General features: G+C 39.3%; 1 protein-coding gene across 2 annotated transcripts in view; it reads left to right on the top strand.

The window, feature by feature from the left end:
• TAPT1 (transmembrane anterior posterior transformation 1) overlaps positions 1-23,339 on the top strand; it is a 34,699-nt gene extending 11,360 nt beyond the window's left edge. Inside the window, exons 4-15 of one of the 2 annotated variants that reach the window (XM_068149227.1) lie at positions 132-155; positions 4,406-4,568; positions 8,113-8,248; positions 9,064-9,161; positions 9,318-9,387; positions 11,055-11,135; positions 12,060-12,169; positions 13,694-13,753; positions 14,984-15,052; positions 15,649-15,725; positions 17,989-18,149; positions 21,263-23,339. In XM_068149227.1, the coding sequence (XP_068005328.1) occupies positions 132-155; positions 4,406-4,568; positions 8,113-8,248; positions 9,064-9,161; positions 9,318-9,387; positions 11,055-11,135; positions 12,060-12,169; positions 13,694-13,753; positions 14,984-15,052; positions 15,649-15,725; positions 17,989-18,149; positions 21,263-21,492 (1,279 nt within the window). In that variant the 3' untranslated portion in view covers positions 21,493-23,339. The remainder of the gene's footprint in view (positions 1-131; positions 156-4,405; positions 4,569-8,112; positions 8,249-9,063; positions 9,162-9,317; positions 9,388-11,054; positions 11,136-12,059; positions 12,170-13,693; positions 13,754-14,983; positions 15,053-15,648; positions 15,726-17,988; positions 18,150-21,262) is intronic. The other variant, XM_068149228.1, reaches the window with a different exon arrangement.
• Positions 23,340-23,843: the final 504 nt, after the last annotated feature.

Below are 23,843 nucleotides of genomic sequence, written 5' to 3'. Positions count from 1 at the left end.
TACAGCGCTTCAGCATATGTTCATTTACTGACTTGAGTTATAGTTGATTCTGTTATAAAAGCTTAATGAAAGTGAAATTCCAGTTGTCACTTACTTGAAACTTCATTTTTTTTTTATTTATTTTGAGACAGCTCTCATCGAGGCCTAGCAGCAAGGTTGGTTTTGTTTCGTTCTTAGCATGGTCTCGTGCTTTGTCATGTGCATGTAGAGGCTTTTTATTGTTTGGGAAGTGAAATGCCATCTAATCTTGGCAAGCTCAGTTCCCTGTATCTTAGGAGTCCTACTTGGGACACACTTCTATGACAATTTTGTGTATCTCAGTTTTACAACAGTTCGGTCCTGTCTGCTGTAAATTATCTCTTTTTGAAGTCTCAAACTGTATGTTAAATTTGATTGAATTATTTTCTTCCAAAAGCCAAACTGAATTCCCAATTTGAGCATAATTCTAGGAGAATATTTCCATTAGATCACTTTGTGCATTTTGAAACTTTTTCATGTGTAACTGTATGGAAAAGTACTTACATTTGGGTCGTTTTCTCTCATGTCTTTACTTGGTGTGCTAAGAGGAAAATATCCCCTTATGTGTTAATCTAATCATTCATGCCAGTGCTTCATATAAGATAAGCAACTTATACCACATTTCATTAATGAAGCATACATTGCAGGATGAAGACTTTGATCAAGATGAAATAGCTACATGTAAACCAAAGTCCCACAGCTTGTTTCTATGCAAGTCTGTGATGTAAAAGTGGAAAAGAAAAGATACCTCATCAAAACTTTAATTAAACCACCATTTCAGTAACTGAAATATGCTAGTAATTAATAGAAACCTCAGTGGCTGTCTGTTTCAGAGTGCTAATATTGAAGAAATAGCACATCTGCAAAAGGTTTGCTGTAGAAAATGCTTGCTCAAACTTGTAACCTCAATGCTAAAGCACTTCCTCGGTGCATTATTAGCCAAACAATTAAGGTTTTTTCAGTGTGAAGTAAAATAACATTTATAGAAATAATAGTTATGTTTGGAGTTGGAATGTGTATAGGCATGCAGGTCATTAAGTTCATGATCAGGATTAAAATCCCTCTAAGTGGTTGTTGCAGTGATAGTGTTCCCATCTTTAAATGACTCTGTTTGTCCAGAGATGCATTGTATGTTCCAAGTGGTTTAACCACTTCAATAAGCAAGGCTAATTAAAACATTTAACACCTGCTCTTGTTGTTTGTTTGGTTTTTTTTTAGAAGTCAGTTACTTGTGCATGAGCTGCCTGTGATTTTTAACATACTAAAACCAAATAGCAGTAAATTGTGATTAATTTTTAATAACCCTGTATTTAACATTAAGTAACTCTGATTATATATCCATCAGAACAAAGGAGGGATTGGTTGGGTAGATGCTTATACCTTGAGCTGTTTTGCAGCCTTAGTAACTTGAAGGAAAGATGCTATGAAATCCCAAGATGCAGTTCAGTTGAAACAGTCACAGGTGGCTGGGTAGCATGAGCATTTGGGTGTTCATACCCCTTGGGAATGATTTAACCTAATGTGCATCAACCAGTAGATGGAGACAGAGCTCTTTGATACTGTATGGGATGTGGCTCATGGGCTTTCCAGTATGGTATCAAGTAGACCTTGAAAATGACAATCAGGTAACTTTTACTTGCCCAAGGAGATTGATTGTGAAGGATGCTGTTTTTCACACCAAATTTTTCTTTATTGAGTAGCCCTTTTAGGTGCATCTTCAAGTAAGTTTCACTGTTTGTTTTGTAACACCTAAAGTGGTTTTTCCCTCAAATGTGACATGTGTAATCAGAGAAAACATCTAGGTCATTGTTGTTCCCAAATGTTGGTGTAGCCAGAATGCTTGGTAGTATTTTAATTGGATACTGTTTTAGTTTTATGGAAGGGCCAAGTAATTTTCCCTGTTTGTAAGGGTTTATGTGGGTTTAGCTTTCTGAAGGAGGACATACACCGATCCGATAGTTTCCTAAACAGAGGAAAGGCTTGGATTTGCATTTCCTGAATGTCTGAAAGGGGACAATCCATGAACTGAGTATTGAACCTGGAGCTTAGGAATTGTGTTGAAAAAGAGTAATGCTTTTTCCTGTAGCAGACCAGTTTTTTGATTCCTGGTACTTGCTTGATGTCAGTCAGTGCACTGTGTAGATGTTGCTGTAGTTTCACTTGCAGGTGTCTCAATCACTGTGAGAAGCATTGAGCTTGGCATGCTTCTCCTTTTGTTAACTGACTGGGTTGAAAGATAAGCATGTTGTGGTGGGTTAGGGAGGTATAGTAGTAAGACATGCACATCACTCACATTAAAATGAGTAATGAGCTCGTATGTCCCCTTAGGCATGCATTTGTCTAATTATATTTGGAGACATAAGGGTTTGTTTCAGTGGAGATCTTCTCTCAATTATTACACATAATGGTAAATGCACCCAAAGGCTGAGGAGTTGGAACAATTAAGTACATGCTGTAGAATACTGAAGTCCCTGCATGTGTTTTTTCTGTGTTGTCTTCATTTGCTAGTTTGTGTTAACAGTGTGAGTGAGTTTATCTGTAGAGGAATGCCTTGGATTTTCACTCTGAATTCATGCAGACTGAAGGATCTTCTCATGTTTAAATAGCTTGGTGTATTCAGCAGTAGTGATAGTAAAGCCATACAGGATTTTGTGCAGTGGATAACAGAAAGAATGGATAAGCCTTACTTTTTACTCTTAAGGTACGTTGTTTTAAGAATCACAGAAGTTGAATTTAAAACTTTGATTCCTTGATAGCCTAGTCTGCATAGCTAAATGTGGGAACTGGAGGCTTAGCATAACAAAACCATTTGTAAAATTCTGAAAAGAGCATCTTGGAGAGCATGACTTGTAGCAAAAGTATTAGAAATACTAATGGAATAATAGATTTAAAAAAAAACACAAACAAACAAAACTGACCAAAAAACAAAACCAGAAATAGTGTATCTTAAGGTGCACTTGAAGGACAAGTGCCCTCACACTGGTTTATGAGACATGGAAGTTTTAATGTAAATTATATTGAACTGTGTAATTGGCCAAATTGCAAAATAATTCACACAGCATTGTTTCTAGAATCGAGGAGGAGAATAGAAGAGCTGCGGATTGGACAAAGGCTCACATGGTGCTGTTTTAAAAGAATGGAGTCACTAAAGCTGGGAAAGTATTAACCCTTCATTCACTTGTGCAGCATTGCTTTTAGGCCTGGATTGCTTTGAAGGGAAACACCAACAGATTTCTACAGAAAGATTCTAGTTCCTGGTGTTTTATAACTGGGATGATGAAATACAACATATGACAGTTCTGACACTCTCTCATTCTTCTTTCCTCACTCATGAGAAGAAACACCCGTAACTAACTCTCATGTGAAATCTTTCCCTCTGTATTCTGTCACACTTTATGCACAACTGTAAAAATAGTCTTTTGAAGTGAGCTCAGCTGTTCCAGCTTCTCTTAACTCTCTTTAATGGTTTCTAAAGTTGTACAGTAGTTCATCTTCAGAGCCACACCTCGGAACCTTTAGTAAATGTTATTAGGCAAGAGTGTTAAAAGGGTTCAGCTGCAATAAAAGTGCCTGTGTGGATTTAGGCAGTAATCATTGATATTCCCTGAAGTCATAGAAATTATTTCTGTATATTTTTATATTCTCAGCCTTTTTATTTAATTTGAAGGCTCTTGAAATGCTTTGCATCTTACTAATACTAAACTAAGTAAATGGACAAGTAAATACTTCCTTGCAACTTCATTATGCTTATGGCTGCTATGGGGCCATTGAGGCAAAGATACTTTCTTGTAGCAGTTCATAGGATGAAATTGTGTAACCCTTCTGGGTTACTTTTGGAACTATAGAGAACTTCTGCATTCATTCAAGATCAAATTCAAACTCTGCTGTCAATCATTTGCTGCTGGTGAGCTTAGAGACAGAAGATGTGGAATTGTGTTTAAACCTGTTGCTCAGCATCTGGTTCGTTATACTGAAATTGAAGATGACTGCTTCATCTCTTTTCTTTTGGTTAAAGAAATTATACTTCTTATAGCTGAGGAAGACAAAATGATCAGTAGAATGGGCTGGAAGAGGAAAGGTAAATCAAGAACTGAAGGACGTGCATGCAGAAAGCTCTTAACGAGTGGGAGCTCTTACCCAATAAAGACAATTAAAGTAAGGGCGTGGCAGATGAGAGCCGGTGCTCCCGTTCAGGGCAGTGATCTGTAAGTGTGCCATGCTTGCAGTGTTCCTTGTATGTTGGAGTGAGGAGCAGGGGAAGGGGCCATAACAAACTACATTAAAATATCTTTGATGAACAGCTTCTGTAAATTCCTGTTGCCTTGGTAGCATTTGCATTTTGTGGGTATATGACATTTAGTGGAACTTTCTGCCCTTTGTATTGCAGTGATAGACGTTTGCTACAACCTGCTCAGGTATGTGACATGCTCAAAGGAGTTATATTGGTCATCTGCTACTTCATGATGCACTATGTTGACTACTCTATGATGTATCATCTGATAAGGGGACAGTCTGTCATAAAGCTCTACATCATCTATAACATGCTTGAGGTAAGATTGCTGGCATCAGGATACCAGGCATGCTTTTTTCTGACTGAAATGTTGTATTACAGTATTTGTCCCTAGAATATGGCACATCTCATTCTCAGAAATGTGCATGCAGTGAAATGGAGAAGTCTGTGAAAAGCAAGTTTTGCAGAGACTTTCTAATTAGATGTTTGGTGTTACCTATTATTAATCAGTTTACTTGAACAAAAATCAAGAACTTAAACAGTTCAGTCTTAAACTGAAATGCAAGAAATGAAATTAATGAGGTTTTGAGCTCATTGAGAAAATGAGAAACAATTGATTTGAAATACATAAGATACTGAGAGAGAACAGAGAAGAAAGCTACTATGGAGTCTGGATTTTAATTCTTCGTTAGGGAACTGTAGTTTCCATTGTATGCAAGGACACATGTAACTGCTTAACCTGTCGTAGTCCTGGCTAGGAGGCAGAAGCCTGAGCATCTAAGTTGAATGAACACAGTGAAAGAAGAGGAGGGGTTTGGGGCAAGTTATAAGATAGAGATTCCAGGGACAAAAAATTGTTCCTGCCTTGTTTTTCGTGTCAAGCATGAGACCTTTAATTGCAGTTCTATGATCAGTGATTCACAAAGTAAATCATGTTTTCATAGCTACAATCTTATCTCCATCCTGCAAATATAGGACATAGTAGGAATGCAGCCTCTTAAAAAGACTCAGTCAGAGCTTTGTACACAAGAGTTCCTCTGCTAGGATTCTGGGATCTCTGAATAGCATTGATCTTTGTTTGAACATCTGTTGTCTCTTTGTTTGAAGACTGTGTGAAAATGGAACTACATTTCCTGCAAAACTTGAATATTGTGTTTAAAGGCATTTTTTCTTACAGAACGTGAAAATATTGCATAAGGTACATACCTCATTATCCTGAGTGAAAGCAATACCACACATCCACCTTAGTTGTTTGTTCCCCTTGGTTTTAGATTTCCTGAAAGAAATGTACAAATTCTAAATTGGCACTGCTGGATCCACTGTGTGATTTATTTTCTTTTACTTCTGTTGGGGAAGTATTCATGCATAGCTGCTATGGTCTGTGAGAAACTATCGATCACTAAGCAAATCCATGTGCTCAAAATAGCAATTTCTCTTGATTCCAAGGCCCCTTCAGGTCACTTCTCTTAAAACTGAGGAAACAGCACTATGTGCTTGCCACATAATTTGGAGGGAGGCTGGAGTGTTTTCTGTGATTTGGAAGCCATGTGCCATTTCATTTTGAATGTAAAGATGAGCTGAGTGTTTTGGGATGTTTGACAGAACCAAAAGCGTGCAAATCAACCAAGTGGTGCTGCCTGAGTTTGGTTTTGAGTTTTTGGATTGGGTTTTTTGTTCATTTGGTGGTGGTTCTTTTTCTGGAAAGGGGAAGCCTGTTACTACTCAGAGTTAGTAGGCAAATTACATCAGACTGAAGTTGGAAACAGAATAGAATTTCTGTGATGTCTCCTAAGGCCCAGCATGCCAAGCAGAGGGCATGTTTTAAGGGGCATTTTTACCATGTTGTATTGCAGCCACAGCATTGCCAGAGAATGTCATGGGATCCCTGTTTAAAACTTGATGGATGTCAGCTTTCAACAGCTTGGGTACCGGCTTGCTTAGACTATGGTGAATGTTGTTACAAGTCTGTTCTACTAATACAAGCCGTGCTTTTGAAGGAGCTGTTAATTGCTTTTAAAAAAGCATGCTCAACTTTACATTTTCACAAGTTCAGGAAACAGGAACATAGCTCTGAGTTAAATGACTGAGCAGCAGAGATGTTTACAATGCCCTAATGTTTTCGGCTGTTGGAAAGTCCGAGGAGCAGTGTCCTGGACAGATTCTAAGGATTGCAGAAATCTTCACATCTATGTGCTGAATGCTCCAGATAGCCTTGAGGAGAGCATTCAGCACATTTGGTTTAAATGACACTTTTCTTTTTTAGATTCAGTCCCACCGGCTCCTGCTCCTTGTGAAGCCCCAGTGTGCCTTACGCTGGTGACAGCGCTCACCATGGAACTCTGCTGGAGCCTGGAGCCGGCGTGTAGGGTTTAGGTAAGTCCCATTTGGAAAAGCAAGCAACAATATTGCCTGGTGGGTTTTAATACTTTCTTTCCCATCAGCTAAGAAACAAGGGCTGCTCAAATAAAGGAAACTAAAGCCACATGTTATCTATTAAAACCCACACAATATTGTGAACAAAAACTTACCAAACTCTAAGCATTTGCAGTTGGTGTTACTGCACCATATGTAATTACTGAGTGGGTCATCACAATGAGCAGGAGCCAAGTAATGCAAACCTCCTTAACTTACAAAAGCCGAAAACAATACCACTGTAAATATCTCTCAAACTGATGGGATTTTGAACTTCAGGTTTAGGACAATTCATCAGCTCATGGGGTTTTTAATTTGACCATAAGTCATGCTTGAAAAGTAGCACACAGGACAGTCTCCTTGAGACATCCAGGAAAAATTTGGTTGTATTCAGCCTTCATATTTTAGGAAACTTAAATAAATGCTGCCTTCAGTAAGTTAAAATATAGTGCTTCTCTCCTTTTGGAACCACCTAACTTGGAGTCAGGGAACAATCCCAAATATAGGTTTATTTGTGTTGTCCCAGACCGTATTTTCTAGTTAATAGGTGTGGTTCAATATTTGCAGATACGTGGTGCACCTAGTTCTTCCTTGCTGCATGGTGTTTCAACACATCCAAAATTGTTTTCTTACAGAAAGACAGTAGGAGGAAATATCAGCTGTCTTTATTAAGTGGCCAGAATCAGGTTTTCCTATTTTACTATTGCATTTGGTGAAACTCCATGTGACCTTTCATGCTGCGGTATTGAATTAGAAGCCTAAGCTGCTGTCCCATGTTTTTCCTATCTTTAGAATTTCTGATAGCTATTTTTTCACCTGCTTGTACTTATATTCTTTGGGTTACACGTAGTTTTTTTTCAATCTTATTTTCCTTTTTTGACAGAATTTCTAGTTGTGTTACATACTTCTGGTTTTCAGTTTCCACTTTATGCAGAGATTTGTATTGACTTTATTCCAAGAGGTAAGGAAACAGTACAGGCAAATCGAATTTCAGTCTTTTTTGTACCTGTGACCTGATGTTGCTCTCTATCACACATTTGAAATTCACTTTTCATTGCTTTTTCCCTCCCATTAAACCCAAAGGGGTGGGGAAAAAACCCAAAACACACAAGCCACAAATATTTAGGGTAGTTTGACACAGTACACATATTGCTTTATCCAAGGCTGCGGTTCAAGCTGTACTTGGGTGTCTTCCAAGGATAAGACTGCCTTGTTATAGGTTGTAAATACGGTTGAAAAGGGGATAGTAAATTTGAGAGGGAAGGTAAGCTGCTGTGTGTACAAAAGGAGCAGCATCATTGTGAAATCCAGAGTGAAAATGGAACGAACAGGAGATGGAGAGCGGTAAATGTGTGGAACATTCTTGAGGTTCAGCTGTACTTTCAGTGGCATATTCAAGCACTGGACAGAAAAACATTACCTTGGGGCAGTAAAAAGTTCTTTTTGTTTAGGTGGCCGATCGTCTGTTTTCTTCATTTGGGCAAGATATTTTGGATGCTCTTTATTGGACAGCTACAGAACCTAAGGAAAGAAAGAGAGCTCACATAGGTGTGATTCCTCACTTCTTAATGGCAGTGATGTATGTCTGTATCCTTTTTTCCTCAATCAGCTGCAAAAAGTTTTTAAATTAAATAGCAGAGTAATTGCTCTAAAATATTTTAATATATTTGAAAAGTTGTTAGTATTTCCAAATCGGCATTCCTTTGCTTTCAATCTAAGGTTACCAATACTACAGGGTTTTGAAAATCAATTTTAAAGATACCCAGACTGTGAAACAGATTTTTAAGAAACCCTTCACAGTGGGTTTTAAGTGGGCATTGCAGTAGTGGGCACCTTTTGTAATAGCTAATGTGTAGTACAGTGAAGAGCAGTAGTTGGCCAGTTAACAGAAACTTCGATTTCTGCTCGGGGGTTTGAGTCACAGGGTCTTGAAGACACTGGGAGTTTGTCATCTAGTGGAATATTACAAACACCTAACTTGAAAACATTTTCTTGAAACAAAGGGATAAACTCAGGATTAGTCAGGATTCAAATGAGCTTAGTGTGAAATAACCTTGTAATGAACCGATGGAAATGACCTGTAAGATGGTTGTCTGATAGGTGTGGTGATGAGTTTAGAATTCTTGTACTTTCCTCTGTTTTCTCTGAAATCTTTAGTTCTGAACCTTTCTTTATCTCAGTTCTTAGAGAACCAGAAGCATTAGTTATTGCATACTACAAAGGACCGTGAGTCCATTACAAAGGCCTAAGTACTGTCACGCTGTAAATCTAGCTGACGGGGAGGTAGAAACACTTTGCTCACGTTTTTGGCAACGAAATAGGAGTTTTGAGTTTTGGTGCTTTCAGTACTGTTGTGCAGAAAAAAATACTCCCAAATATGCTTCCTTAACCCTGCTATCCAGTCCTGCATGCTATTCTTATAATGGTTCAAGCAACAACCCTTAATGTGGCCTTCAACTCCCACAATAAGTCACTGCTCACCATCATGATGTCCAATAATGTAAGTATGTAGCTTTATTACCTAGCCCCCCTGATTTTTCCCTGCGTCTGTTATGTCTGGGTATCACATGTCTATTTACATATTGTTTGATTGCCTGGTTTGTTTCTATCAGATTTTTATCACTAAAAGCTAACAGACTGTTTTTACAACTTGCAGTTCGTTGAAATAAAAGGAAGTGTTTTCAAGAAGTTTGAGAAGAACAATCTGTTCCAAATGTCAAATAGCGGTAGGTGTACCTCTGCACTTGTTCAGTCTGGTGCTGTCTCACCAGGGAAACCTGTTAAAGGCACCATTTGATGGCAGTTCTTTTTAATCCTGTTATCAGCCATCTGAAACAAATGTTGAATTCTTGGTTTCAAAACCAATAGGAGGGCATGCACTCCCAAGGTTGTGCTCAAGCTTCTTTGCTTACAATATTTCCTGATCCTTGGACATGTCTCTGTTGCTTTGTGCATATGATTTTATTGGTTGAAGCAATTTATACAGATAAGCAGACAGAAAAGCATGGTGTTCACCTGTGTGAATCCAGGGATATGGCCTGCCTTGTTGTGTGCTTCACCCCATCATCTGGGAAGTGGCAATAGGTGGAAAATCCCCTCACCTGTTTAAATACACATGCCTATGCACCAGCCAATACATTCACAAGTGATGAACAATTATGGGTGCATATTTTGTATTCTGAAATTTTAGTTGGCTTGGATATCTCGAAGGCTCTTTTGTCCTTGCCATGAGGGTGGGAAATGACACACATTTCCGAGTCATCTGGGTTTGTTGTTGAAGCTGCTGTAAAAATGCCCTTTCTGCCTTGCTTGCATCTCTGGCATGCATTTGATGAGAGGATGAAGAGCAGCAGCCGCACTCATTCCTCTTGCTCCATGCAGCCTTGAACAGCTGTGGCAGCAGAGATAAGAGATGAGAAGGGAGACCAGGAAAAATTAGCAGAGGGGGAAAAACGGTGTCAGCCTGTCATCCAGTCTCAGAAATTAGTGGGGGGAAGAATGCTCATTATTACAGCATACGGAGAAATTTGAGGTCAAGGATGTCCTGTCTCAATTTAATCCTGTTGACTGCTGAGCTGAAATAACTGACCAGGTAATAAGTGCCTGAAGGATTGGCCTGAGACATCTTTTATTGTTTAGGCATGAACTGAGTAAAGTACTTGACTTGTTAGAGTGTCATTGGCAGGAAAGCAAGAAAATAAGGTTAGGGCTTCACCTGCATCCTGGTTTTTCTGGTACTTAAATTCCTGTTACTGAAGGATTTGCTTGTTTCTTATCCCCACACGTGTCACCTGTTTTGGAGATGTGTGCTTCTCTGACCCTTCCTCAAGTTTGACTGCTTCTGTGAGACAGTTCTTATGGCTTTGCTAACTGACATGTTGTATCCAACTGTTCCCTTCTACGGTGGCAACATGAAAGACTACTGGGAACCTTCTTAGTAGCAGTGGTCTTGAAACACTTCTTGGTGGTTTTTGGTTTTTCCTCCTGGACTTGATACACAGCAATTTGGATATGTTTGAACTGTAGAAAATGAGATTTGCCTTGCTGATAATTTGAAATGACAGGTGTACTGTCTCTATTTTTGCACCAGAAGCTGCTGGTTCTATTTGAATCCCACAACAATTGCAAGAACTTAATCAAGAAAGATGCTTTTTATTAGCATATTGGAAAAGGTGTTGGCAAGTTGCAGCTGAAGCCCCCTCTGATGCTGGGATCATCCCGAGCTGACACAGCGTCAGAAGGTTCTGCAGTCAGGCCACAGCGCACTGCAGAGATTCTGTCGGTGGGGAGGCTCCCAGCATCCTTTCACCTCAAACAAGTAGCTAGATATCTGTGTGTGCAAATAAATATTTCTTTGGAGTTGACAGTTTTTTGTTGTTTTTTTTTTAACTAGATATAAAGGAGAGGTTCACCAATTATGTGCTGCTGCTAATTGTATGTCTCAGAAACATGGAACAGTTCTCATGGAATCCAGGTGAGTGAACCAGTGGAAAAGTTAAATGCAAAATGCAATTCCAGTGCTGTCAACAGCTGTATCGTTTGCTTATGTCCTCAACCTGAAAGATGAGGACATTTAACTGAGGAGTTAGTTTCTCAAATACCCTAGATTTGTATTTTATTTTTTTATCTCTGGCTTGTAAGAATAGAATAGAATTAACCAGGTTGGAAAGGACCTTTGAGGTCAAGTCCAACCTATCACTCAACACCATCTAATCAACTAAACCATGGCCCCAAGTGACTCATCGAGTCTCTTCTTAAACACTTCCAGTCATGGTGACTCCACAGGAGTATAGGCTCTTGTGCTACGAATATGCACAGTTAGGTTTTAAGTCTTCCCTTTCCTTGGAACACTTTGAGGATGAAGGTTTCCTTAGAGAATTTTATTTTGAGGCCAAGAAGATAAACATTTGATAGAGAACGATGTATAAACTTCCATTCACAACTTAATATTGATTATACTTAGGACTTACCATATTGAGTAAAATTAGGATTTGATTTTATTAAAACTTTGTTCTAATGATTTGAGCCCTGTTCTGTGTGCTGCATTTTGCTTGAATGTTACCAGTCAATGTAAATTTTACCTTAAGCATCTAAAATAGCAGGTGCTCTGTCTGTTTCCTCATGCATGATGAACATCTGTCTAGTACATGGAAAGCTTGTCTTCCTAACAGAGATAAAGCTTTCCAAAGCAAAGGCTTTAGAATCTGTTGCTGTGTTATTGTACAGTGCTGGTAAGTTTCCTGAACAGCGATGGAGTAATGGAGAGCTTGCACACTGCATGCTGAGTGGTGATGTAAAGTTAGAGACTCTTCAGACTTGAGGATTTTTTACTTGTGAGCAATTTTTGTATAACTGATGTCAAACTAAATGGCCTAACTTCTTTCTTTCCAACCCTCAGATCATCTTTGGGTCTTATTCCCAGATGTTTGTATGGTGGTTGCTTCAGAAATTGCAGTGGACACTGTGAAACACGCCTTCATAACAAAATTCAATGACATTACAGCTGATGTAGGTATCCAGTTTGCTGTTTGATGTTGGAGCTTAGTTTGTTAATACCTGTTAAAATTTGGTCCAGTGCAGAAAATGCAAAAATTGTTCTTTTCCCGTCTAGGGTATTGTTTGGGAAGGCTGACAACTTCCTGACACAGTATACTTCTGAGGATCTCTGTAATGTGGGACAAACACCTCTGCTTTTAAATTAGAAGTTCCAGATCCATAAATTACTGAAAGTGTTGTATGAAGGTTCACAGAATAGCTACAGTTCAAACTGGCAGATCATTTTGGGAAGCCATCACTGTTTAAGTTAAGGTTACTTATCCTACAGACTAGACAGACCTTTCCCTCACTGTGGATTGTGGATTGAAATCCAGGCTTTAGGAAAGGCAGGTCTTGTGAGGCCACTGACTCTCTGTTGTTGCATGGATGTTAAAGGTGGAATCTGAAATCAGAGCTCTATTTTCTGCTGTCCCTGGAGCACTGATGTGAAGTGAGTTCTGTTAGTTTCTCACTCCTGAAATTTCTTATGCCATATATATTATGCAGTCCTTACTTAAAGCAGTTGATGAGGTTACTTTTTGTGTGTGGCAGTGTGATGCTTTGGCCATTGGTGTTGCATGTTGTGTGAATTCAAATGCACTTGATGAATGTGTGAAGAGATGAATTAGCATTTCTCCAGCATTAAAACCACTTCTCAGGAAATGAGATCAGGACTTGGAAGTGCTATTTTTTTCAGTATCTCTTAAGTGTGGTGTAGAAACAAGTTCAATAGATGTACTTAATAAGCTCCCTTATGCCAGAGGCATTTATATGTGCCCTAGTTTCTTGCAGAGTGTGGAAGAGCGCAATAATGAAGTCACGGTAGCCAAAAATGCAGCATACTTCAGTGTGCTGAAACAGCTGGAGGATGGGGGTAGTGAGTGACAATTTTGCAAGGTTTATTTAACAAACTGGGTTTTTTACATGAAATTCTAAAGATTTGTAGTTGCTAGGTCAGACTTCTTCAGAGGTTTTGAACACCTGCAGTGCAAGTTGCCCTGCCACTTAGCCTGAAAATAGATGCTTTTCTCTCTTGAAATGCAGGATTTAAAGGGAAAGAAGAGCTTCATTCATCCTCTGATACACAATTTACTTACTGTATAAGTGAGCTCTCTCATTTGGTTAATTCGCTCCTGATGCTACCTTTCCTGTAGCTTAAAACAAACTACAAAGTGCAGGAAAAAAGTAAATGTGATTTCTCTAAACTTTGTGTTTCTGACTGTCCTCAGATTCAATAGATGCTCATTCAGTTCCTCAAGTACAGCATAGTGGTGTTTGGTTGTTGTGTATATACATGAGTTATTTTATCACAGGACTTAGACTCAGATGTTGAAGGGTGCAATTAGACTTCAGGAAACCTGCTTTTGACTCCTGCAGCCTGGGCAAAAGTGTTTGTAATATTTTTACAGAAATACTTTATTACTCTCTCTTTAGCTTCTGTAAAGTGCAGTAACCAATTAAACACACATCTGATGTGCTGGGGAATTTTTTTTCCAGGTCTACAGCGAATACAGAGCCAGCCTTGCATTTGACCTTGTTAGCAGTCGACAGAAAAACGTAAGCCTGAAAATAAAGCCATTTTCTCTACATGAGCATGGTTATTTTGGGGGGAGACTGAAACAAATACAGAGCTGTTACAGATTGGAGTGTTTGTGCTGTAGGAGTGTCTTTTTGAATGAGAGAGAGCAGGAGTATCTGCTTGTAATTTCTGTTCTTATTTTTATCCAGGGTTTCAGGTCACTTCAGGCTTTATTTCATACACTGTTGAGAAGTCTCTTCCAAATGCACTTATAGTCAGGGGATGATGGTAATAAGTTTGACATTTTTGAGGTATATGGAAAGTAAGCAAGCTTAACTAGATGTTCTTGAGATCACTTTAAATGACTGGTTTTGCTTTATTGTGACTACATTGGATCAAAATGCAGTATTCATTGGAAATTTATATTATTTCTTCCTTAGACAGCCTGCACAGACAGGGAGGGATGCCTTGTGTTGTGGCATGGGTATTCACAGAGCACAGACTGCTTGTGGTTTTCATTAGAGCTGTTTTGAAAGACTAAAACACACCTTTCCTGGATGGGTCTTGTAACTGTTAGTGAGTGCTCTGAATGAGTGCTCTAACAATTAAATTCATTTTGTGATAAACACAGTTTATTAGCCCTTAAAATACCACTAGTTTTCCTAAAGATTCTTTGTGGAAGATGAGGTAGCATCATACAGCCACTAACTGGCATGATGCTCAGTACTGCATGAAAGCTGTCGTGCCAAGTAGTTGTGTTGTGACAGTTCAGGTGTAAACACATTTTCAAAATGATTTTAACACATTTCTCCTGAGGCTTGTTATAGACATTTGTAGAATGATTGAAAATTGCTGGTGTGATGGATAATGTTCTTTTATTCCTGTTAGGGGTTTTTCTATACAGTATTTGAGGATCAAAGTCAAATTAATACAAAAAAGGTCTCTAAGCTGGTAATAACATACGGATGAAATGTCACAGTGCATTTGCATTCAGTGTCCTGCTTGCTCTTGATTTGCAGATTTGTATTACATTCCAGTTGCTCTTCATTTAGAGCACTGAAGCTAATCTAACTGGTCATGGTAGTATTACATTTTTGTCTGAGAGCACAGTTATCTGCATTTGAATTTCAGAATGTGAATAGGTGCACTTAATACCAGTACAGTGTTTGTTGGCAGAGACTGAGTCTGATCTAGAAGGTGTGCCAAGCTAAAATAAGCTCATTCTTTTGCATAAATAGTTCATTATTCTTCCCCCTTTTTTCCCCTAGGCATACACAGATTATAGTGATTCAGTTTCCAGAAGAATGGGCTTCATTCCTCTTCCACTGGCTGTTTTAGTAAGTTGTATCTTTCCTATCAGTTTTCTGTCAACATGATCTCACTTGTATGTGCCTGAGAGATAGGTGGCTCATTTTGATGTTTTAAGGGCGAAATTACCACCTGAAGTGACTGAAATGATGCTGCAAGACTGAGTTACCACTCAGTAAAACCTTTATCACATACTAGTTATGACTTCACAAATGTGTTACTGTTTATCAACCTTCCATAGAAAATGGAAAATAGATTACAGTATTTATAAGCACTGGAGTTGCAGCAGTGAGCTAACCTACACCTGTGCTTATTAAGCATTTATTTCTTTTGGCCATTATCCTGTTCATTCATTCAGAGTAGTCTAAGCAGCTGCTTGCCAGAAGTTTAGTAGTAGTCTACTAGTGTTTTAGGTTAATAGGAGTCCTTGGCAAAGTTGCAACTAGGTATTAGTATAATACTTAACTCAAGCCAAAATCTTGACTAGTTAGTGCTACCAAGCACAACGTTAGAAGGAGCTTCTGTTAATGTAAATATGACTACTTTGGGCTTGTATGTTAACATAGTCTGTGGAACATTGTGTAACTATGTGTACTCTGTGTTTTAACTTTTGTCCTTAAAACAGCTCATCAGAGTCATAACCAGCTCAATAAAAGTACAAGGAGTCTTAGCTTACATATGTGTTACGCTGTTCTACTGCGGGTAAGTAAATCACACACTGCAAAAGTATTTACCGCTGTTTGATCAGACATGAGGAAAAAAGCTTCTGTTAGTACTTGCAGGTATAAAAGTAAACTGTACTTGAGAGTGCAGATTGATTCCCAAGTACTGCAAGTGCATTGGGGAATTACAGCCCTCAATAAGAAACTTCAGTAATGAAAATAACTGTTGGAAGAATGTTTGGAACAATTTATGTCAGACCTGCATAAAAGGGGAAGTTGAGGTCTAAGGAATGAGAGATTCAATATGCCAACAAAAATAACAGCAGATGATGAATTCTTCTCTCTGCTATTTAAATGCAAAATCTTTTTGTGTTAGGAAACTGCCATATTGGAAAAAAAAAATGCAAGGCTCACTCTTCTGTTAAGGCTGGGGTCAGGGATAATCCTAGGTAAGGAATATGATGTCCTATAGAACTGTGTTTTCCAGAGCATGCCTTCACTGCCCAGTCAGTTTGTACTTGTGTTATCCTTAACTTCTTCCCTGTCAGTAAGTACTTCTGAGACCTGGAGGATGGAGGGCAGGAACAAGTAATCTGAATGACTTGAAGGATTAAATGCTGCTCTTTGAAGGCATAGGTCACAAGAGTAAATATATTTAATCTCCTTTTGTCCTTACTGAAAAGTGAGAACAATTTTTGCTTCTGCTCTCAGAATTGGAGCTAACTAATTTATTGCATCTTTCAAGTAGTCTGTGTTCTGAATGTAATTTTAGCTTTTTATTAGATGAGTAAAGCATAGATAAGTGAGAAGCAATGTGATCAGATCTGAAATGGTGAACTGGGCACAGGATTTTTCCAATGAAGGTGATTGTGTGATTCTGTAACACGGAGAACATTGATTTGTATTGATACCGAGGTACTGCTATGGAGTCATACACAGCATATGAAACCTGACTTTTCTTTTTCTAGGATTTTGCACAACTGCAAACTTGTATTTTATAAGCAATTTGAGCCTTGGGTGGACTGACAGAAAAAAAATAAGAAGGAGAATCAGTAGAAATTGTTACATAATTTTCCATGAGAATGTGGAACTGATAAAGTGTTGATTTATGGCCTCTTCAACTCCTGATCTCATTAAATCAGAGTCAAATCATGCTGCAAACACCTGATCTCTCAGAACAAAAGCATGTTATATAACAAGTGTAAGAAAAATACCTCTAAAACCCATTAAAAATGGAGGAGGGCTTCTAAACTCTCAGAAACAAAAATCTGTCCTGATAACCTAATAGAATTGTAGAGAATACAGCTTTCAACTTGCATAAAATGATACCTTTATTGTGGTTGCTTGGATACTAAAATGTCAGTTTCTTCTGAACTGCTCTGCTCATTCTTCTGTTTCTTCTGCAAGTATATGTATTCCATAAAATTTCCTTAAAAGTGCTGTGTGGTTTGTTCTGTTGGATAAATTCTGATTCCATTAATGCAGTGAGAGATGGTGAACCTGCTGAAGTGTGCTTAGGTCACTTTAGAGAATATTCATGTTCATCCTGCAGAGAATGGATGGCTATTGCCTTGTTCTGTGGTGAGCTTTCACCTGCTTCGCCTCTGCTTTCACCTCTGAAGTGAGCATTAATTAGTCTGTGTCATCTAATACTAGTAATGGATCTTAGATGGTATCAAAGCTCATTTGAGTTGGAAGCATAAAAGCACTTGATGGTGGGGAGCCCTTCCTGTTTTTCAAATGAGAAGACAAGTATCAAAAGGACTGCAATGATTTGCTGAAGTTTGTGCAACAGATGAGTGGAAATAGAGGAGGACTGTGCCACTGAGAGGCCTGTGCTGCAGCACAGCCTGTAATTTGTGAAAGCTGGATCCTTGGGGTTTGTGGTTGGAAGCCCACTCGTGATCCTTGCCTGGGCACACCTAGGGCTATGCTTTTAAAACAGTAGTGCATTTAATTTTGACTTGCACTGTTGAGGGCCCTCTTTGTGTTTAAGTATTTCATGTATTAAATGGCTGCTAGCTGTCTTTGAAGTAATTTTATTAAACTGTGATAAAGCTTGATGTTTTTCTCTAGATGTCTTCTGAAAAAAATTGAAATGTAAGCACTGAATCTGAAACAAATTGTTAGGAAAAGGGAATTACCTTTGATCTTGCTGTTGAAGGGATTTCATTTGGTAGCTAATCCTTCTAAGACAGCAGTAACTGTGTGCAGTTACTTCTATATTAATTATTGCAGTATGAATAATATGCAGTTATTTTAATATGTTAATGCAAGTACGTAAACAAATCTCTCTTTTTCAGGTTAATATCTTTTAAAGTCCTTAACAGTATTGTATTGCTGGGGAAATCATGTCAATATGTGAAGGAGGCAAAAATGGAGGAGAAATTACTCAATCCTATCCTGACTGCCACCCCAGGGAGGCCAGCTGGCAAACAGCAAAGCATGTTTAAATCTACCCAAGGTAAGGCTGACTGCCTTGTTTTGTTTTGTCTTCAACTGTAATGAAAATTGTTTTCAGACTAAATTTAATATTAAACCAGATGCATGGCATTGCTGCACAGTAACCCTGTTGCTGGACCTGAATTGTACTATTTCACATCTGTGAGCACAATCTGTAAATGTAGAACAACTGACTGCTTTTAGTTCATATTCCCTTAGGTTATAAATGCTCATCTCTCTGATCAGATCCCACTCTGATTTGTAGAGGTAATAGAAACATCAGAATAGTAGCAGGCTTCTGTTTGACAATCATAATCACAGCATGGTTTGGTTTGGAAGGGACCATTGAAGATCATCTAGTCCAATCTCTTTGGCCATATCATAGAATCACAGAATGGCTTAGGTTGGAAGGCACCTTAGAGATCATGTACTCTGAACTCCCTGCCATGGGCAGGGACACCTCTCAATTAGACTTGGCTATTCAAGCCCTCCTCCAACCTGGCCTTAAATACCCCCAGGGAGGAGGCATCCACGACCTCTCTGGGCAGCCTGTTCCAGAGTTGCACCACCCTCATAATGAAAAGCTTTTTCCTAAGATCCTCATGAACAGTCCCTCTGCTGCCTTCCTGTAGGATCCCTTTGAGTATTGGAAAGCAGCCATAAGAGCCCCTTGAAGGCAGTTATAAGGTCGCACTGGAGTGTCTCCTCTATGCTAAACACCTGCAGCTCCCTCAACCTGTCCTCATAGCAGAGGTGCTCCAGCCCTTCGGATCATCTTTGTGGTCCTCTCTGGACTCACTCCATCAGCTCTCTGCCCTTAGGATGGGGACACCAGAACTGGACACAGTATTCGAGGTGGGGTCTCAACAAGGGCTGAGTAAAGGGGAGAATCACCTCAGATAATTAAATATTTACATATCATCTCCAGCAGTGCTGAAGTTTGGTAATGAGGCAATCTATGCATTTCTTGTGGAAATTGACATAAAACATGACACACAGTAGGTTGTCATGGACACATTAATGAAAAGCTTGCTGAAATTTAAACAGGAATTACAGCTGGTCTCTGCTCACTTCATTTCGAGGCTGTGCAGTGTAGTGTTCTTGTGCATTAGCAGTTCATGCATAATGGGAATGGGGCATTGTTACATTTGTGTGCCACCCTCCAGAAGGAAACAGAAGCCTTCGTTGTTGCAGTCAACTGAATTGGGTTGGATGTCTTCTTCTGTGAAGAGGCTCAATGAGGGCCCTAGAGAACTTAACAGGGAGGCTTTCATTGTGTTCACCCCATTGCTTGCCAGAGACCTGAACAGCTTGAAATGCAAGGTGCTTATTGATCATCACAGACTCTTGCCAGCAATAGCAGAGTCAGGACTCTATCAGTGTTGCAGACATAAATCTCTTACCTCACCTATGTCAAACCACACCAGGCAGAAACTGAAGAGCTTAAATTGATGGAGTTGCCTTCGTTTCAGGATGAAAGAATGTAATATCAATTGGGCTGAATGTCTTTTGCATTTCATTAGACAAGTATTAATGATAGTGTTTTAATTAAGCATTCTAGTACCACACTGAGGAGTCATCCTGAGTTATATTGACCCTTAAACTCACAGTAAATAAATCCTGAAGACCTTTTAGCTGAAGCAGCTGCAATTTTACCAGGTCAGTTAGCAGAGATGCTTGTTTCTTCAAACAGAAAGATTCTGATTGAAAAGTAGCAATCAGAAAGCTTTTGCTGATTTTCATTTAGAATATTCTTCCATCAGTAGTGAAAAAGCTCAATTTTTAAGTTTTTAGGGTTTTTTATACCTTTTAACATCTCTTTATTTACTTGAAACCTCCATTATGTGGAAAAAAAAAATTTACCTTCCCCAGCTGCTGTGTGTCTGCATTATTACTGCTGGGCTCTGCAATAGTGGTTACTCCCCGTGCTCCACTCACAAGGTTTGCTTCAATACAGTCTCTCAACTCATCTCTTACTAGAATGAGGGTGAGGGGATTCATCTAGCCTTACTTCCTGTCAGCTTACAATGTAAGCCAGTTCATTTTCCACTTCCTCTTCATTCCTCTTCCACTTCCACTTCATTTCCATTTCCTAAGAATTTCCACGTTGTCCACAGAAAGAATTTTATGCTTGCTCTTGAAGGATAAAAGTTTTAATTACTGCTGGTCATTTATAGGCTGAGTGGCTTCTCTGGAAGCTGCTGGGTTAGAAAATACTTACCTTTGTGACAAAGTCCTACAATTAGCATTATTTGTCTCCTTTCTTGATGCAAGTTTAGTACCTTTGACTTGCATAAGTCTGCAGAGTCATCCAGGTACTTTGAGGTCGTAGGTGGTGTACTGTGGAGACTTGCTATGTACAGAAAGGAGTTTATCTAGTTGATTTGGATAGTGGTGCCATTCTGACAAAGAAGACTCCCTTGGGCTGGTCTGCAGCGCTGTCCACAGTAGTCTCATGTTTTTCAGATTCCTTTAGAGATAACAACTCAATCTGTACAAGGATGTAGTAGGCAAGAAAAATATGTCCTTGTCATTTGCTTGTGCATTTCTTCACACGTTTAAAGAATTAGAAGGTGGAAAAAACTAATGGATGTTACTTAAAAATATCTTAGCTTAATGGAGTCAGGCTCAGTTCCACCAAAGAAAGAGGCAGGAATAAAAATAGACATCTTTAATAGGGCTGCTTTTGGAGCCACAGCTATGAAAGTGTGTAGCAGTGCATGAGTCATTTATTAGCTCTCCCTAGAGAATCCAGGTTTATTGTACGTATGCAGAGGATTAGGCACAGAGATTCCTTCATTTCAGTAGAAAATATTTGTGTGATTCACACAGTGACTGTCAAAAATCCTTTTGCCTATGCCAACAAAAATTAGTATTTGAACCAGAGAAGCACAGTGTATGCCCTGACATCTGCTCCTTGTGCTCTCGCTGCTTATCTGAACCTCTGTAGAATTAATTCTCTGTCCTTCTATCAGTTAGAAATCTCTTGTGATAAAACTAAGAAGTAGATAGTGGCTTGGCAGTGGCTTCCACAAAGATTCTTCTGTTGCTTCAGCTGATTTGACACAGCACACTTTCCCATCAGTATGTGTGAAATTCACTGTTAATCTTTGTAATTGTCTCCTGTTCCAACAGGAAAGTCCACAGATGAAAATGGATCTCCATCAGTTACCAGTCAGCCTGTGCATCAGAAGGAGAATGCGCCCTCTTTACTTGTAACAAGCAATTCTGATCAATTTCTGACAACCCCTGATGGCGAAGAAAAAGATATAAGCCAGGACAGTTCGGAGTTGAAACACAGGTCTGCGAAGAAGGACTTGTTGGAGATAGACAGGTTTACTATTTGTGGAAACAGAATTGACTGAGTTGTTGGGATTTTTAAATCAATGTGCTAAGGATACTGAGCTGTTGGGACAGCACATGCTACCAGAATGGACAGATGCCAAAAAAAAGGCACATAAATATTTATTTAAAAACTTAAATTATTCATGGCAAAAAAATTATTAGTTTCTTCCTACAAGCACCTTGGCTTGGAAGGTCCAGTCAAGTGAGTGATCTTTGACTTGCCTCTTGGAGAAAGGGATGGATCTCACAGGAGTCTCCAGCCTGGTGGCAGAGCTGCAGTATCTTCTTGTCTGGAAAAGAGGCTGGAAAGAAAGCATAATCCTGTTCTGCACTATGAAACCATGCTTCCAGAGCATACGGCTTCTCACGAAGGTTCCTCCACTGTAAGGACACTGCTGGACTTGTGGCAGCTGGACCAGAAGCTTGCCTTTCCAGTTACCTTGTTTTGTTAAGCACCTGCAATCAGAACTCAAAACCTGTGCTTGTATCAACAAACACATAAAGCATTGGTACATAAAACAGTAAGTCAAGATAGTTACTCCTGTCAACAAAAATCTTTGAGATGTACCTTGGAATTCTTGTAACCAGAATAAAACTTTGCCCTTAAATGACAGACCTACTGCATACTATTTTATCTAAGTACTAAACCACAAGGAAGGATCACAGTCACGAAGGTTCTGCTGAACTGGGCAAATATGAAGCATATTCATTCCTTGTGTTGTGTGTCCTGCAAGGCAGGTTAGTTACAAACTATTTTTAAAAGCTGAGGATTTCTTGTTGCTGTAGGGAAAAAACCCTAATAAAGGGTCACTTGTATGTTGAGGAAAGGCAGTGTGAATTGCAGCAAAGCAAGTGGTGTGTTGGTGCCCTGTGTATGGCATTAACCCAGCAGCAAAGAATGGCACTGCACCTGGGGCCTAACAGGAGTGACATCTGTGTACTGCCTTGCCTCCTACACTTATGAAAGGTCATGCTGACAATCAGAGTTACCCATTTTAACTGATTGGGCTTAGCCCAACTTAAACAGATGGACTTTATATATAATGAGCATTTAAGCATTACTATGCATCTGCATGTCTAGTGTGAGATGCAGTTGTGGGAGAACTGCTGAAAGGTAATTTGAAGTGCTCAGACCCAGTGTGGAATAGATTTGAGCTCAAAGGGTAGGCTGGAGACTTGTATCAGAAGAGACCCTTTAGTGAGAGATAATTCCTTCCTCTATTGTTAAACAGCATTAACTTCACTTGCCTTTCAGATATTTAAGACAGACCAGCTTCAGTTTCCAAGAGAAGGCATCATAAAGGTATTTCAGTGCTGAACAAATGAAGACAGAATTTGCTTTTTGCTGATTTAATAATTTGTCAGAGTGGGAAAACCAAAATGTATTTGCTCTATGAAGGTGTGAAAGTTCAGTGTAAATGCTAACCCCTGAAACTTGCAGGACTACAGTAACAGAGCAGATGAAGACAGCTGGGCAGTTGCCACATATCTGAGCAGGCTTGGTGATGAGGTTAGCGTGGTCTGCTCTGATGAGAGCTTCTCCATGCAGTCCTTCAGCCTCTCTCCCATCAAGAGCAGCTGGAGTGCTGGCCAAAACGTGGGGTTACTGTCCAGGGAAGAGAGCAAAAGAGAACTTGTGCTGGGGAAAGTTCTGAGATGCTTTCATTTTTGATGTATTTTATACTGATTGGAGATGTTCACACATTGAAATTCAGATTCTGTCAATTTGCTGTATCTTATTTTTGAATTATTTAGCAGTTGCTAAAGAAAGCTTGGAATTGGTTTCATTTTTTCTGTTGAATGACATTCTGTATCAATTTTATAAGTGCATCTTGTGTGAAACTCAATAAAATCCAATTTTGTAATATTTGTTTAAAAAAGCATCAGTGTTTCTTTCTCAGCATGGGAGCTGAACCTGCAGTGTACTGGATGAGATTCCCCTTTCCATCAAGCAAGATTCTGGTAACTGAGGCACAGATGTACACAGGAGCTGGGTTGTTGGTGACTTGACTTGTGACACGTTTCTGTAGCAGTTGGTTGCGGACACTTGTAGGAAGAAGTCATTGATACCAACCTACTACTAGCTTGGTTTTTAAAAGCAAAAGCCATGTAGATGAAGAAAATGCCATGTCTTAAGGGAGTTGTAGTTTATGTGGGCAACTGGATGAGTTACACCTGCACAGCTAAGCCAAATGTTGTTGCAGTGTAAGTTCAGGCAAGGCCTTCTATGAGCCTGCGACAGTAGGAGTGAAGTGGGGCAGGCTGACTGCACTGAGCGCCATGTTCTGGCCCAGACCCTCCTGTTGAAGGCCACATCTACTGCTTTGTTGTAACACTTGCATTGTGGTAACAAGATCTGAAGCAGTGTAGC

Source organism: Melanerpes formicivorus, unplaced genomic scaffold (assembly GCF_026170545.1).
Source record: "Melanerpes formicivorus ecotype bairdi unplaced genomic scaffold, bMelFor1.0.p_v2 SCAF_18, whole genome shotgun sequence".
NCBI lineage: Eukaryota > Metazoa > Chordata > Aves > Piciformes > Picidae > Melanerpes > Melanerpes formicivorus.
Note: the sequence above shows the minus strand (reverse complement) of the source record. Positions and strands in the feature narration are given on the sequence as shown.